The sequence below is a fragment of the Rhincodon typus genome, chromosome 19, assembly GCF_021869965.1.
Source record: "Rhincodon typus isolate 14 chromosome 19, sRhiTyp1.1, whole genome shotgun sequence".
NCBI lineage: Eukaryota > Metazoa > Chordata > Chondrichthyes > Orectolobiformes > Rhincodontidae > Rhincodon > Rhincodon typus.
Genome location: NC_063350.1, coordinates 51,178,206 through 51,194,284, shown reverse-complemented (window position 1 = coordinate 51,194,284; position 16,079 = coordinate 51,178,206). Strand labels below are relative to the sequence as shown.

Sequence of the window (16,079 nt, the reverse complement as noted above, 5' to 3'; positions counted from 1 at the left end):
CTGGCAGCATCGGTGAAGGAAAAAACAGAGTTAACGTTTCAGGTCCAGTGACCCTTCCTTGGAACCGGACTCGAAACGTTATCTCTGTTTTTTCCTTCACCGATGCTGCCAGACCTGCTGAGCTTTTCCAGCAATTTCTGTTTTGTTTCCTGATTTACAGCATCTGCAGTTCTTTCGGTTTTTAAAATCCTGGACCTCTACTGAGAAGCACTGTGACAATCCATCCCCTACACAGGTGGAAAGAAGCAATGTCTATATCCTGAGAATGTTCAAGGAAACTTCATGGGTGTTGTGTTTGGATGTTGAAATTGACAGTGTACACATGGTTTGCAGCATGTTTATGTTTGCTGTTTAAGTTTATATTGGAGCTCTGAAGATGTTAAGCAAACTGAACATGCAGTGATATTTTTAGGGGAGGGGAGGGGAAGGAGGCAAGGAAGGTTGCATAGAGAATTGAGAGCTTGATCAGACATTGTCTTAATGTTTTTTTTGGAAGGAAGGATAAAATTTCTATTCGTGAGGTTTGAGATGAGTCATTTCTTTGAACAGTGACAATTGTTACATTGTAAATTTGTGAAATATACTGAATGTGAGGTCATCCTGTTTAGTAGGAATAACAGCAAAATGGATTATTATTTAAATGGTGAAAAATTGTAGCATGCTGCTGTGCAGAGGGACCTGGGTGTCCTTGTGCATGAATCATAAAACATTGGTTTGCAGGTGCAGCGGGTAATTAAGAAGGCAAATGGAATATTGTCCTTCAATTACTAGAGGGATGGAGGTTAAAAACAGAGAGGTTATGCTGCAGTTGTATAGGGAGCTGGTGAGGCCACTTTTGGTCTCCTTACTTGAGAAAGGATGTACTGGCACTGGAGGGGATGCAGAGGAGGTTCACTGGGTTGATTCCAGAATTGAGAGGGTTGGCTTATGAGGAGAAATTGAATAGAGTGTGACTGTACTCATATGAATTTAGAAGAATGAGGAGAGAGCTTATAGAAACATATAAAATCATGAAGGGAATAGATGAGATAAAAGCAGGGAGGTTATTTCCACTGCCAGGTGAAATAGAACAAGGGGGCAGAGCCTCAAAAAAAGGGGAGCGGATTTATGACTGAGCTGAGGAGGAACTTCTTCACCCAAAAGTTTGTGAATCTGTGGAATTCCCTGCCCAGAGAAGCAGTTGAGGCTACTTCATTGAATGTTTTTAAGGCAAAGAAAGATAGATTTTTGAACAGTGAAGGAATGAAGGGTTATAAGTGAGCATGCAGGTAAGTGGAGCTGATTCCATGAGAAGATTAGTCATGATCTTATTGAATGTCAGAGCAGGCTGGAGTGGCTAGATGGCCAACTCTTGCTCCTATTTTCATGTGTTCTTATGTCCTTGTGGGATGTGGGGTTGGGAAATCCTTTGGATTACTGGTAAAAGTGGAGCAAAACTTTAATATCCACCTTGTAGAATTCCCTCATCAGCCATGCCCAGTTTTGGGACGCTCCAGTTTCGCCTCAAACCTCAGTCTGAGATCATGGGGATTTCTTTTGTGGCAAGGCAAGTGAGGGCACTGTCGCTAAATCTGTTGGCTTTATTATTTTTAGCTTTATGTTGTTGTGTATGTGGAGAGGGAAGGGGAGAGATTCGACCTTTGCAAGGACCACCCAGGGTTGACTCGACTCCTGGCGCCATGATCCAGGTGCTTTGACTCCGGATAGAACTTTCCCTACACTGAGCAATTCAAGTGCGAGTCCATCAGGAGCCACGTCAACTCTCCTCAACTCTTCTGTGTCGGAAGAAGGACTGAGCTTAAGAGCAGATAGACCCAACGCATAATATTAAGTATTAAACCGGGGGTGGGGGGACGGTGCTATACGAAAACACCTTTGGACCATTCTGTGCAAAGAATGATGTTCATTCCTTTAACCCGTCAGGAAAATAACTTGGAAAGGACATTATTTTGTCAGAAGGAAAGGGACAGGAGGAAATCGGATGCTGTTCGTTTCACTATTGCAAGCGGCGAAAAGTTTGAAGTTATCTGAGTTTAACGACTGATTCTGAGCAGAGCTGATGTAATGTGGTGGGAATAACGGTATTGTCTACAGCACTACACACACAAAAGCCAAACAGAGAAAAGTAACGCAGGCTTGAGGTGAGAGGGACTGCGGTTGGAAAGCCCCTCGGAAAATACCGCACGAAGGGGAGGGGAGAAAGGAGCCGGGGCTCTGTATAAATGGCTCCTGCGCCTGATCGCTAAAGTATTTACAACAATCAAAACAGAAACCACCGCTTCGGCAGGGATTCATTGTTAATTCAGAAGGAAAATTAAGCACCCCTTCGAGATCGCTTTTTCACACAAAACTGAAAAAACAAGCTTTGGACAAAATGCTGAAACCAAGTATCCTGGCGTGCTGCGTTTTATGTCTATTTCAGGTAAGTTTCAGTGTGTTCAATTACTGAGAGATGATTTGAAGTGGAGTTAGATTGCTTCCTTTTGAAAACCTCTTTATAAAAAAAAATGGAGCGCGAATTTCTTTGGTGAGTGAGTGCGAGAGAACAAAGACGAGAGTATAGACCGCAGTGGAGTTGTTCAGTGATTAATGAAACATGTTTGAATGTTGCGAGTCTCATCAATAGGACAAGTGAGCTGGGGACACAAGACACTTGCAAGTATAATATCACAGTTACTACTGAAAAATCGCTTGGGAAAGGGCAAGAAGAGTTACTGGACATTTCTGATGTACAGGGTTTTCAGATAGGGGGGTAGGCAGCTCAAAAATAGTTGGAGATGGGAGTGGGATTGCTTGAAGAGACAATCAACCAGGAGGGACGATGTCCTCAATGTGGAATAACAAAGGAACAAATTCACTGCTGGGAATATACTGTACATTCCCAGTCAGCGGGAGATAGAAGAGCAAATGTAATAGGCTCGATGTTGCCAAGTGCAGAAACTATGAAGCGCTAGTAGGAGATTACAATCAGTTAGAATGCCTGCAAGGTTTTCGAGGGCACAGAATTCCTGCAAGACATTGGGGGTGGTGATTTTTTTCCAGCAAAGCCCAACAATGGGAGAGGAGTATTTTCATCAGTTTTGCGAAGTGAAGATGGGCAGGTGGAAGGAGTATTAGCACTTTCATGCTTATGATCAGAATTTTGTTAGCTGTACCGGTAACTGCGGAAAAGGGCAAAGATTGACCTAAACAAATAATAGGTGACAATGCAAACACCGTGGACCCGGAGGCTGCGTGTGAACTATTGCTGACGTGATAAATATAGTGAGAGGGAAAATAGCAACTGGTTCACCATGTTTGACCATCACTAGAGCACCAAGTGAACCTACAGCAGCTGCTTGCTATCCTCACTGGCTGAGGGTAAGGTGCTAGAGTACTTCAGGACTAGTCACTTTGTACTGCTGTTGACAAAAGGCGGAAGGGGTCAGCCAAGTAACTTGGGGATCCTGCAGCCTTCTGGACTCAATATTGAGCTCAATAACTTTTGGGCTTGAGCTGTCCCATGTCCTTACCCCAATCCTTACACAACCAGGCCTTGTTATCACATTGTCTGCTATTACACACAACCATTGTTGGCCAGTAATAGTCCCCATTAAAGCTATTCACCCTCCTAGCCAGATCATTAATGACTCCTTTGTTTGTCCCACTGTTCTTTTCCTTTTTTGGGCTCTATCCCCACCTATTGTTTACTCCTTACCTCCTCCCCCAATCCTATCTCGTGCATATAAACCAACACTTTCCTAGTTACCATTAGCTCTGAGGAAGGGTCGCCGGACTCAAAACGTTAACTCTGATTTCTCTCCACAGATGCTGCAAGACTTGCTGAGCTTTTCCAACAATTTCTGTTTTTGTTTCTGATTTACAGCATCTGCAGTTCTTTCAGTTTTTAACTACAGTTCAGTTGGTCTAAACATATTGGTGGGCAAATTATTGGAAAAATGTTCTAAGGCACAGTAGAACTTATCCTCAGTAATATGTGGATTCATCAAACACAGCATGGGTTTGTTAACAAAAGATGATATTTGACTAACATGATTGGTTGTTTTTGAGGAGACAATGGAATGAAAAGGCAAGATGAGCTGGTTCATTTGGTATAGTTGACCCAGATATTTCTAAAGGTTTTGACGACATCAAAAATACAAAATCTCAAAGGGTCAAATTTAAGTTACAAGTTGGATCCAAAATGAGCTCAGTGGCTGAGTTGAAGGCATCAATAGGTATATTTGCGACTGGAAGGTTGCTTCCGATGAAGATCAGCCCAAGATCCCTTGTTATTTTGTCATGACCAGTAATTTACATTCAATTGTAGGGGTCGTATTTTAAAGATAATATAAAGGTTGGCCTTGTGATTGATAATAAAGAAAAGATTTGACTGCAGGAAGCTAGCAGTGGCCTGAACAGGTGGGTAAAAATGTGCCAAACGGAATTTAGGTCTGAGAAGTGTGGGGTAATACTTTTGGGGAATGCTAATAAAACAAAGAGGACACAGCAAATGACAGGTTACCATAGTTTGTCAGGTAACAGAGGGACTTGGAGTGCATAGTCACAAGGAGCAGGATGGATAGTTAGGGGGCACAAGAATATATACGGAATACTTTTGTTCATTAATCAGAGCACTGAATGTAACCACAGGTAGGTTGTATGGAACTAGACATTTGAGAAAAAAAAAGCTGTTAGGCCACAGCGAGAGCATTGGGAATAATTCTGGTCACTGCTTTGCAGGAAGAATGTGATTCCACTATGGAGCTATGGGAGCTTTATTTTAAATTCATTTGTAAGATGTGGGTGTCACTGGCTTGGCCAGCATTTATTGTCCATCTCTAATTGTCCTTAAGAAAGTGATGATGAAGCTACCTTCTTGATGCATTGCAGTCCTTAAGGTGTCGGGACATCCCTACACACCAGCATTCCCATGTTAAAGACTCCACCCACAGGTTCTTTCCTCACACAGTACTCCATGACAAGCATCCTTCTCACTTTGAAGGACTGACAGGGAGAGAAAAAAACAGAGAAGGGGGGAAAGTGAAGAGAAATTTTTCACCTGCATCAGATCTTTGCTGAAGTCCAGATCTCCAGTGAGATGGCTATGAGGCTGCTCTGATTGGTCTCAGTGGCCTGGACAAATGATGGGAGAGAGAAAGCCAGGGTTCCTGTCTCTGATCACTATCCAATAGCCCCATTGTTAGGAAGGCCACGTGAGGGTCAAACATGATCCATTGCTTGGTGGAATGGTTTTGCCTGCAATCACTCTGCAGTTTCAAGAACAAGGAATGAACCTCAGACAAAACATGAGACAGCTGCTGGGAACAAGAGATTACTGAGTGAGAAGTGATATTTTCTCGGTGTCTGGCCACATTTTAATTGTAATATTTCACTTGTACTTTTAGATTTCAAAGGGACCAGTGCCTTGTGAACGTGATTAACTGTGACCATTGGTTACTGTTGTCATTTGTCAGTTAGTAGTGAAACTATTGTGAAACTCTACCCCGCCTTTCAACCAGCATAGTTTAATGTGGAAGAGTGTTGTACTAGAGGTACCACATGGGAAGATTGAGGTGAGGGGAAGTGTGATAGGCTCATGAAAGGGAAGTTAGTAGAAGTTTCTGTTGATAAGGGGACTTGAGGTAAATCAAGTGGGTAGAATCTGATGCACTGCACAAACATTTGTGTAGACTGATTGTGCTGAATGGCCTGCTTCTGCACTGGAGATTTGATGCATTTTATTGCTGCTACCACAAGGTAGAAAAGCTAATGTACACATTGAGCTGTGCTTGTGATCTAGTAGTGAGGAGATAACCCTAAGGGCTGTAGAAGTGTCAGGCTCCATTATGCGCTCCAACATAATCTGAGTTAATATTGAGTTATTATTAATCATTGTACTATAACCACAGACTACAATCAGAAGTAATCAATTGGTTTCCATCTTCTCAGTGAGTCCAAACAGTGCCTCTACTGTGTGTTGTCTATTGGGATTGGTCCTTTGTTGTTTTGGTGCAGTAGTGTACTCTACAGATTATGACAACATTAAATTGCACATCAAAGAAGGAGGCCATTTGTCCCATCATTCTTGTGCTGACTCTTTATGGAACTATCCAAATTGTCCCATTACCCTGCTCTTTCTTCTCAGAACTTGCACAACTTTTCAAGCATACAGTCAAATCTCTTCTTGGATATTAATTACGAGCAACTTATTTTCACTCGTTGGGAGTTTAGGCCTAAAGGACAGGTTTAAACATTAGAACCAAGCCTTTTAGGAGTCAAATTAGGAATCACCTTTACATCCAAATTGTGGTACAGGTATGGAATTCTCATTTGTAAATATTGATGATAAATCAACTGTTAATCTTAAATCGGAGATTGATAGTTTTGTTTTAACCAAAGTTGTTAAAGACATGAGGAAATTTAAGTGAGTTTGCAGATCAGTTATGATCAAATTAAATGGTGGGTGGAACAAACCCATGGGACTTAATGGACTACTTCTGTTTCTATGCTCGAATACAAGTTGCAACTGAATCGACTTGAATTACACTGGGTAATATAGTAAAATAATACTTTCTATATTCTGTGCAATCTATTGAGTATTTTTATCCAAAGAAGTAGTGATTGCTTGGTTGAGGTGAGGAGGAGTGTGTGCCATGGTTACTGTGCAATTGGGAGGAAAGAAACAGCAGATAATTTTACTTCCAAGAGTAAAGTTTATAACAAGCTTATGAGATGTCAAACTGCCTGTTGAATGCAGGGGAACCTAGAGCTCTTGTGTTCGTCAGAACATGATACAAGAAAATGCAAATATTAACAAAAAGCAAATGCAAATTGTATATCATGTGACTACAAATAAGGAAGTATGAAATTAATTTTCAGAGAGAGTTACCAGGATTTGTGGCTATTACTATTTGTTAGTGATACTTTAGACGGTAACACTCTGCTTCTGAGTCAGAGGGTGTGGTTTAAAGTCCCACTGCAGGCCTTGAGAACTGTAATACAATATTGAGGGAATGCTGTATTGTTGGGAGTGCTGTCTGTGGATAGACAGTGAACCAAATGTGTCCTCTCAGGTGGACATAAATGACCTAATGGTACCATTTGAAAGGAAAACAGGGAAGTTACTCCCTGATGGCTTGGGTATTATTAGGTTTAGGAATCAGCTTTATGGCTCTTCCTGCAACCTGTGCTTCAAGATTTCCCCAGTACTTTTGATAATCAGAGGTGAATGTAATGTTCAAGGTGCAATCTGACTTGGGCATTATGAAGTTTGATTGTTAAATCCTTTGCTTTATAATTTAATGTTTGCGATTATATAGTTCAACAAGCTATTTTGATATTTAGTGTCAATGTACAAAGACTCCCAGGTCTTACAATGGTAATGGTGTCTTTTTGTAAGATCTTCCAAATCTGTTGACGAGAAAAGTGACCCAAAACTTGGAGTGGGTGGGCTATGAAGTCCGTATACCTGAGACCATATTGCAGAAATAACTCAGCAGGAGGACAGTATAACAATGACCCCATAACATCCCTGAAGAAATCCAAATATTTCTGCCAAGTAACCCCAGTCCCTGGCCTGTGCCTGATGAAAATGGGACTCCCAACAAACAGTGAGAGGTGAAGACAAGGTGTTGGTGAGAATGCAGAAATCACCAAACAATCCAACTGTCTGATCTGTCAGTCACCACCTTTATGGTAGAATCTGCAGATTATCACCCACCTGAGGACCCCCAAAATGGAGAGGAAACCAGTCCTCCTTGATCCAAAGGAACTGCCTAAGAGGGAGAACAATGGAGAATTCCCTCCCTAATAGTGTCATGGGTCTACCTACAGCACATGGGATGCAGTGGTTCAAGAAGGTAGCTCACCACCACCTTCTGAAGGGCAGTTAGGGATAGGCAATAAGGACTGGCCTGCCAGTGATCCTCATATCCCACAGGTGAATGGAAAAAAAGTAATACAACAGCATTTCAGTTTTGCATTTCTCATTTCTGAGCTTGGACCATCCAACACCATCATTCCACTTCCTACATTTCTGTAAGTTATCTTGCTGCTACATAATATCTAAAATAACATTGATAAACATTTGCATAAAAATATGATATTCAAACTGGGACTGAATATCTTTTATAATTATTCTATATCTTACTAAAAAGAAATCTTGCACCTGATCTAATTATCCCCCACAGTCTACGCTCACGTCATCTAAAACTTCATAGAGTCATTACAGGAGACAGTGGCATTGTGCTAATGTCATTGGACAGCAGAGTTAGAGCCCCAGGATAATGTTTGTCTGATAAATCCCTTCATTGATTATTCTAAAAACTCATTTGAAGGCAGGCATCTGCTGTCTGTAAGCCGTTAGGCCTCCACGCGACTCTACTCCCACACCAAAGTCATTGGCTCTTACCTGCTCTCTGAAATGCCTGAGAGAACCAGTTATGGATGGGGAACAGATACTGGCCTTGCCAGTGACACCCAATTCCCAAGCAAGAATAAAAAAAAATTATGGCACAGAAAGAGGCCATTCAGTCTGCCAAATCCATGCTGGGTTTCTGTAAAGCAACTTGCCTTACGTACAAGCATTAATGAATTAATTAATGTTTAAATATGGTGAAAGAGCAGAAATAGACCATTCAGCCCATCGTGTTCTCTCCACTGATCAATGAGATCATGCCTGATTTGATAATCCTCAACTCCACTTACCTGACTTTTTCCTCTAACCCTTGTTCCCATTATTGATTAGTCTATCGCATCCTTGAGTATTCTTCATGACACAATCTCCATGGTAAAGAATTCCACAAATTCACTACCATCGGAGTGGAGAGATCTCTCCTCAACTCTTTGGCCTCATTGGGTAACCCCTTACTCTGAGGTTATGTCATTTGGGCCCAGACTCTCCCACAGAGGGAGACAATCTTTCCCCATCTGCCTTCACAAGTCCCTAGGAGTCTTATATTTTTCAGTAAGGACACTTCTCATTCTTCTAAACTTCAACCAGTTTGTATTTGTTGGCAGTGCTTACAATACAGTGAACATTTCAGTTGTGAAAGGTGAGACTGTTCCAGGAATGCAACTGACAGGTATGTGGCTGTGGACAGAACTCACATCTCCTGAATGATATATACTGGAGAGAAAGCAGGGTATGTGATAAGTACAGAGTCAGTTCCAAAGGACATTTGTTCAAAGCAAAGCTGAAGGGTAGGGGGTTTTAGTTGTGACGGGCAACATGTCGGTACAGGCTTTGAGGACCGATGGGCCTGTTCCTGTGCTGTAATTTTCTTTGTTCTTTGAATAAATTAAATTTCTTTTTAGTGATACAAGTCAAGAAGGGTAAGAATACTGTCAGCTCCACAATGGAATGTTCATTTGTGTACATGCAGACTGAGGGATGAATAAACAGATACTGGGGAAAATCATTATCACTTCAACCAGTGCCATGGGATCCTTTATACCATCTGAGAGGGCGGACATAGTTTAACATGTCATTTCAAACATAGTTTCTCTGACAATGTAGCACTCTCTCAGAACTACGCTGAACTGTCTGCCTGGATCATGTCAAAGTTAAACTCATGATCTTTCTGACTCAGAGATGAGAATAAGAGTCTGTCTTGGCAGCCACACAACTGGTGATAGCAGCAAATTACTGCAGATGCTGGAATCTGTACTGAAATCATTATATGTTGGAGATCACAGCAAGTTAGGCAGCATCCATGGAGAGAGAAGCAAGCTAACATTTCGTGTCTAGATGACCCTTCATCAGAGCACAACTGGTGATGCACATTATAATCTAATGTAGGTTAAACTTTCATATTTGCTTGAAGGTGGCTGGCTTTACAGCATTTCGACAAATTTGGAGATTAGAAACTTTATGTCTTCCTCTTTCATGAGGCCTTTTACTGCTCACCAAGATCTGGACAAACATCAGGTCCAAATTGAAGCACAGCGTGCTGTGTAATGGGCCTTTTAGGTATTTCCCTTCAGTACATCAGTTGCAGTATTATCTGCTGCAGCTCTGCCATTCTGTTGGAAGAAAGTTATTTTGTTTGTCTCTGACAAAGGGACTTTTGAAAGTAAACCACTGTACCTCACCCACAAAGGTGGGGTTTAACAGACTTCCTCAGGTTCTATTAGAAGAAGCATTTGTGAAAATGTGTTGCTTTAAAAAGACCTTGTTGCTTCCATATATTTTGAACTTAATTGACCCAAGTATTATAAAACTAAATGATGAACTGTAGCAATACCATTATTTGGGATCTCTTCAAAAAGTGGAAGGAGAGCAACTTGCATTTATATAGCACCTTTGATGCAGTGAAATGCCCCAAGGTACTTCACAGGAGCAGAATCAGATTAGAAAGAAATGACGGTAAGCTAAGGAAGACATTTTTCAGAGAGATAGGTTTATAGACTGGCTTAAAGGAGGACAGAGGTAGGGATGGTGCAATGGTACTACCCCTAGACCAGGAGGCCCAGGTTCAAGTCCCACCTGCTCCAGAGGTGTGTAATAACATTTCTGAACAGGTTGTCTAAATGAAAAAAAAATAAGTATAGAGAGGTTGAGGGGAAGAAATTTCAGAGCCCTGGGCCCAGATGCTGAAGTCAAGTTCATCAACAGTGGAAAGATTAAAATAGAGGGTGCTCAAAATGCACAAGTTGACATCTCATAGATTTACAAAGCTGGAAGAGGCTGCAGAACTAGGGTGATGTCATGAGGAGATTTAGAAACAGGCATTGCTGGATCAGGACCTAATGCTGGTGTGGAGACAAGATGTGCTAACTCATTGAAACCATGCTGACAATTATAGGGGGAAGGGGTAGATTGGGGAGATGGTTTGAATACTTAAATAGGCAAGGAATTCAAGCTGCAAGAATGTACTTTAGATCTATTTAGTGAAAGTTATGTGAGTGTCTGGGTGATTTCCCATTTATAAATATCCAGGGAATGTGGTCAGCAAGTAATGTGGGTGAATTGTTATGTGCATTTACATGGTAAACCCCTTTTTGGGGGTTAGTTCATCAGCGATCAGCCTTCTGGGTGTCAGTTGTGGCTCAGTTGTCAGCACCCTGGCCTCTGAGTCAGAACATTGTGGTTTCAAGTTCCACTCTAAATGTCTAAGCACAGAAACCAAGCCTGAGAGTCCAGAGTGGTGCAGAGAGTTGGGGGGCATTATTGGAGGTGCAGTATTTTGGATGAGCTGAGACCCTGTCAGGTGTATGTAAAAGATCCAATTTCCAAGTAGAGCAATGGAGTTCCCAATGTCCTGGCTAATTTTGACCCCTCAGTCAACATCATAGAAACAGATTAGCTGGACATTATCGCCTTCCTGTTTGAGGGAGGTGGCTGTGTGCAAACTGGCTGTTATTTTTGCCTCCTTTCAACAGTGACAACACTTCAAAATGTGGCTGTTAAGTGCTTTGTGTTATTCTGTGGATATGAAAGGTGTGATATGAATTCAAGACTTTCTTTCTGAAAGACTGCAAAAGGATGTATTTGTTTGAAGCAAAGACTGGATTTATTGCAAGTGATAGCTTAGAAATTTCTAAAATGGTTTGGCACTTCCCTTTTAATTCAGGTGAACAATTAAAACAGAAATTATTGCACGTAAGCAGTCCATTTTTTCCTATTGCAGTGGGGCAATGCAGGTTTTTAGACTGACATGGTCTACTCTTAAACCTATTTTCTTGTGTATTTCTTTTCTAAATGTTGGAAAAGTTCTTCCACAAAAGAACTTGTCACCAAACGTTATGATCTGTTGCTTGATTTTTGGGTGCATTTACTGACATTGTTTACCATTGTAATTCACAATGTCAACATTTGCCCTTCGGTTTTGCTATGTGATTGCAGGGTCTATCACGTGGAGTTCAGAAGAATATCCACCTGCAGCTATTGAAAGCATGCAGGGTCATATTGTAAAAGTGGCCAAGCCAGTATCACTCATATCCTGGGAGCAAAGTTTTTAAAAGTCCATGACCACCAGTTGGTGCAGTGGAGAGAATTTCTTCAGTACTTCTACCAACTTGGTAACTGTTCTGAATATAAAACTTATATTCATAAGCTGAACATAGAAAGTGCCACAAGCGATTTACTGGTATCCTGTTTATAAATTAGTTTCAGAGAAATTTTGGCAAGTACGTACTGTGGACTGCATGCTACTGCAATGGTGCATAGTGATGGAGCAGGTGATGGAGAGACTGCAGGTCATACTCTGAAAAGACCTTTTATGATTTTGAAAACTCCTTAGGACGTTAGAATCTCTTGCAGTGATTTTTCTAAGTCATTTCCGTAACTCTATCCTTTCATTCCCAGTATCAATCTAGTGAATCTTCACTGCACCTTTTCATGAATCTAATATACCTCCTATAACAAGATGCCAAATTCTACCTATGTATTATAACTGAAATTCTCTTTCCAACATCCCTAAAGATCTTAGAGTCCACACTTCTCAATCTCTGTTCCTTTCAGAATCTTACAATCAGAATGTACAAACTTTCATTGCTCCTTTTCTTCAAGCAGACTACAAAACAAAGTTTTCCACTGAGCTGTCTCTGCTACCTCTTAGGTCTCTCTTCTAAACTTTGTACAACCTCTAGCAATCTTCTGCATTCTTCCTCGCTGTTCAATGATCGGCAAATTTCCACTTGTGACTATTCACAAATTATTTTCAGTTATTAAGTGGAAAACTGGAGAGGTTCTAGCATAGGCCCCATCACCTATACCAAAGAAACCAATTCTCCATGTTATGACCCCCAGCCATTTCACCATCCAACATTGATTTTTTTCTGCTAGCTAGAGACAGAAGTACTCAATAATTGGCCTCAGTGCCTTTAGAGTAGGACAAGGTAAATTTGGCAGGATCTATGCCTCTGGTTGCTAACTTGTGACTACCTCTCCACATGGAGTGCACATGTTTAGAGTTGGCTGAGGATAGGATTGTGCTCAACTATGGATGCTCTAATTTGGACAGGTGGAGTAGGTGGGCTTGCACCTGGTGGATGAAGTATAAAGCAGATAAGTGTGAGTTCATCTACTTCAGCAGCAAATAACAGATTGTTATCTGAATGGCAACAGTTTGGGAAAGGGGCAGGTGCAACAAGACCTAGGTGTCCTTGTGCTCCAGTCACTGAAAATAAGCATGCAGGTGCAGCAGGTGGCGAAGAAGGTAAATATGAAGTTGACCTTCATAGAGAGAGAGTTTGAGTACAGGAGCAGGGATGTTTTGCTGCAATTGTGCAGGACAATGGTGAGACCACAACTGGAGTGTTGTGTGCAGTTCTGGTCTCCTTATCTGAAGGAGGATGTTCTGGCTATGAAGGGAGCGCGACAAAGGTTCACCAGACTGATTCCTCAGATGGCAGGACCTGAGTGGAAAGAGACAGGATTGGATAGGACTATATTAACTGGAGTTTAGAAGAACGAGGGACGGATCTTACGGAAACCTATAAAGTTCCAACAGAGCCAGACAGCGTAAAGACAGAGTCCAGAACCAGGGTTCACGGTCTAAGGATATACGATTGAGATAAATGTTATTGGGGGGGGGGTGGGGGGGATGGTGCTGGGGTGGTGGTGTGGCAGGAAAATAACAACACTGGACACAATTCCTTCTTTACTTTGCATACGCTGACTGTTAGGCTATATTAAGGCTGTATGACTATAAGAATAACAGAACAAAATTTGATGGGTGTGTTCTGGTGGTTTACACACAGCGGCTGCAGTGTTAGGAGTGAGAACCAGATGTCAGTTAATTGTAAAACCACAGGAAGACAGGGGAGTTTTCACAAGAAAAACCCCAGCCAACAAGATACAATACAAAATAGAGGTACAATCACATCACTCTCTGCTTCATTGTGGTAACATTTTCTGCTTTGTCTTTTTTACGGCCAGAATTCTGCATTTAGGATAAGCGAGATGAGGGAGGTTGCATCTGAGGGTAGTAAATGGACAGAGAGTTTACAAATTGTTGTCAGTCAGCGAATCTGAACAAAGCTAGTTGAATATTTTTCCAGGTTGATGGCAGCACAAATAAAACCCTGCATTCGAACAGTGAAGGGGCCCATCTTGTTTTGAACGCATTAGAATGTTGCGCTTGTCTCATCAAGTGTAGTTCAAAGGGTGCAGGGTACATTAGGATCTCTGGCCAGGGTAGAGACCAGGAGCACAGATGGGGGAGAAAGAGAGAGAGCTTCATTCAGTGTAATATAGCAGCAACACTGTGGAGGCCTTGGAGATCACAATCTGTTGTCCACCAGATGAGCTAGAATTACAGAATTGTTACAATGCAGAAGGAAGCCTTTCGGCCCATCTTGTTTACAGCAGTTCAATTATCTGATCTCAATCTCCTGCCTTTTCTCCATACCGTTGTACACCATTACTAGCTGAATCATCATCCAATGACCCTCTTAAACGTATCAATTTAACCTGCCCCCATCACATTCCCAGGCAGTGTATCCCATACCCTAACTACTTGCTGTGTGAAAAAGTTTGTTCTTACGTTGCTTTGTTGGCACATACTTTAAATTTATGCCTCTCATCCTTGTTCCCTTTTACCAATGGGAACAGTTTCTCCCTATCTGCTCTGTCCAGCCCACTCATGATTTTGAAAACCTCTATCAAATCTTCTCTCAGTCTTCTTCTCTCCAGGAGCAACAGTCCCAACTTCTTTAATCCAGCCTCATAACTGAAAATTCTTATTCCTTGAACCATCCTTATAAAGCATTTCTGCACTGTCTCCAATCTATTCACATCTTTCCTACATTGTGGTGCCTACAACTGTATACATTACTTCAGCTGAGGTCTAACAAGCATCTCGTGCAAATTCAACATCACCTCCTTGCTCTTGTATTTTATTACTTATTAATAAACTCGAGAACACTGCATGCTTTATTAACTTCTCTCTCTATCTCTCTTGCCATCTTCAATGATCATTGCACATCTATACCCAGGTCCCTCTACTAGAGAAAGAACCAGAATGGTTTGAGCTTAAAATGGCCCCACTCTGAATGAGAATCCCCTCCATCTGCTGGCTGCCAGGATTTGATGTGAATAAGTTTGAACAGTCTTGATGAAGCTTTCAGCAGGAGAAAAACAGCATGGCCCAGAAATCTTACTCAAAGCATTCAGAGGCAGGAAATGGAAAGATCATTTTCTGAAGAAGGGTCTCGACACAAAACATCAGTGTTCCTGCTCCTCTGATGCTGCTTGGCCTGCTGTGTTCATCCAGCTCTACACCTTGTTATCTCAATGGAAAGATTACACTTGGTGCTGTGGGGGACACTGAGACAAGGGCCAGAGAGTGTTATTGAGCAAAATGGAAGGTACTTCACTCTGTTAGACCTGATTTGGGACTCGGTGGCTGACCTGGCTCTGATCCTCTGTATTAACATCCCTCACCTCAATGAACATAGACGTTAAAACTGAATTGTACTGTGTTTGAATTGGTTCTTCTTTTCTCTGCTAGTCTCTCCCTAGCCATTTAGTATTTGGTTTAATTTTGCACTAAGTTTGCAGGGGGTGAAAAATACTTTATCTAGAATTCAGGAGTGCAGGCTCGGCGTGAGCATTTCCTCATCAGTTCACCCAGACAGTTGTTATCAGGTTGTGCAAATTTAGCTCAGAGATTTTTGAATTCATCATGAGTTTAAGTTTCTAATTCAAGTTGCTACTGAAAGATATATTGCATTAATTAAGGAGATCTTAAACCAAGGTCCCGATTCAGGTTAAGCATCTCACAGCACCGTTGGAAGAAGGGCATTGGGCTCTCCCACTCCTTCTAATATCACCAAAAAACATCATTCAACTAGTCTCTTGTTACAATGCTATTTTGTGGGATCTTACACTGTACAAAATCTAAATTCATTCATTGCATCCTCACCTCTGAATCAGAGGGTTGTGGTGATAAAGTTTCACTCCCACACTGGAACTTGTCCCACTTCAAAACTTGAATGTACTCCTGAGTGAGTGTGTCATTGTGGCTGTGATTTAGTGGAGATTTTGAACAGACACCCTGTCAAACCCCTCAAGTACTGTTCAGAGTAGAGCAGGTGAGTCTTCCTGGAGTCCTGAACAATAGTGAATCCTCAATTGACATCAGTTCGTGATG

At 41.6% G+C, this 16,079-nt stretch overlaps 1 protein-coding gene across 1 annotated transcript in view; it reads left to right on the top strand.

Moving 5' to 3' along the window:
* The first annotated feature begins 1,827 nt into the window (after nucleotides 1-1,827).
* Nucleotides 1,828-16,079, top strand: part of LOC109918442 (tumor necrosis factor receptor superfamily member 5-like) — a 30,476-nt gene continuing 16,224 nt past the window's right edge. The window contains exon 1 of the mRNA XM_048608108.1: nucleotides 1,828-2,422. Within this exon, the coding sequence (XP_048464065.1) occupies nucleotides 2,375-2,422 (48 nt within the window). The 5' untranslated portion in view covers nucleotides 1,828-2,374. The remainder of the gene's footprint in view (nucleotides 2,423-16,079) is intronic.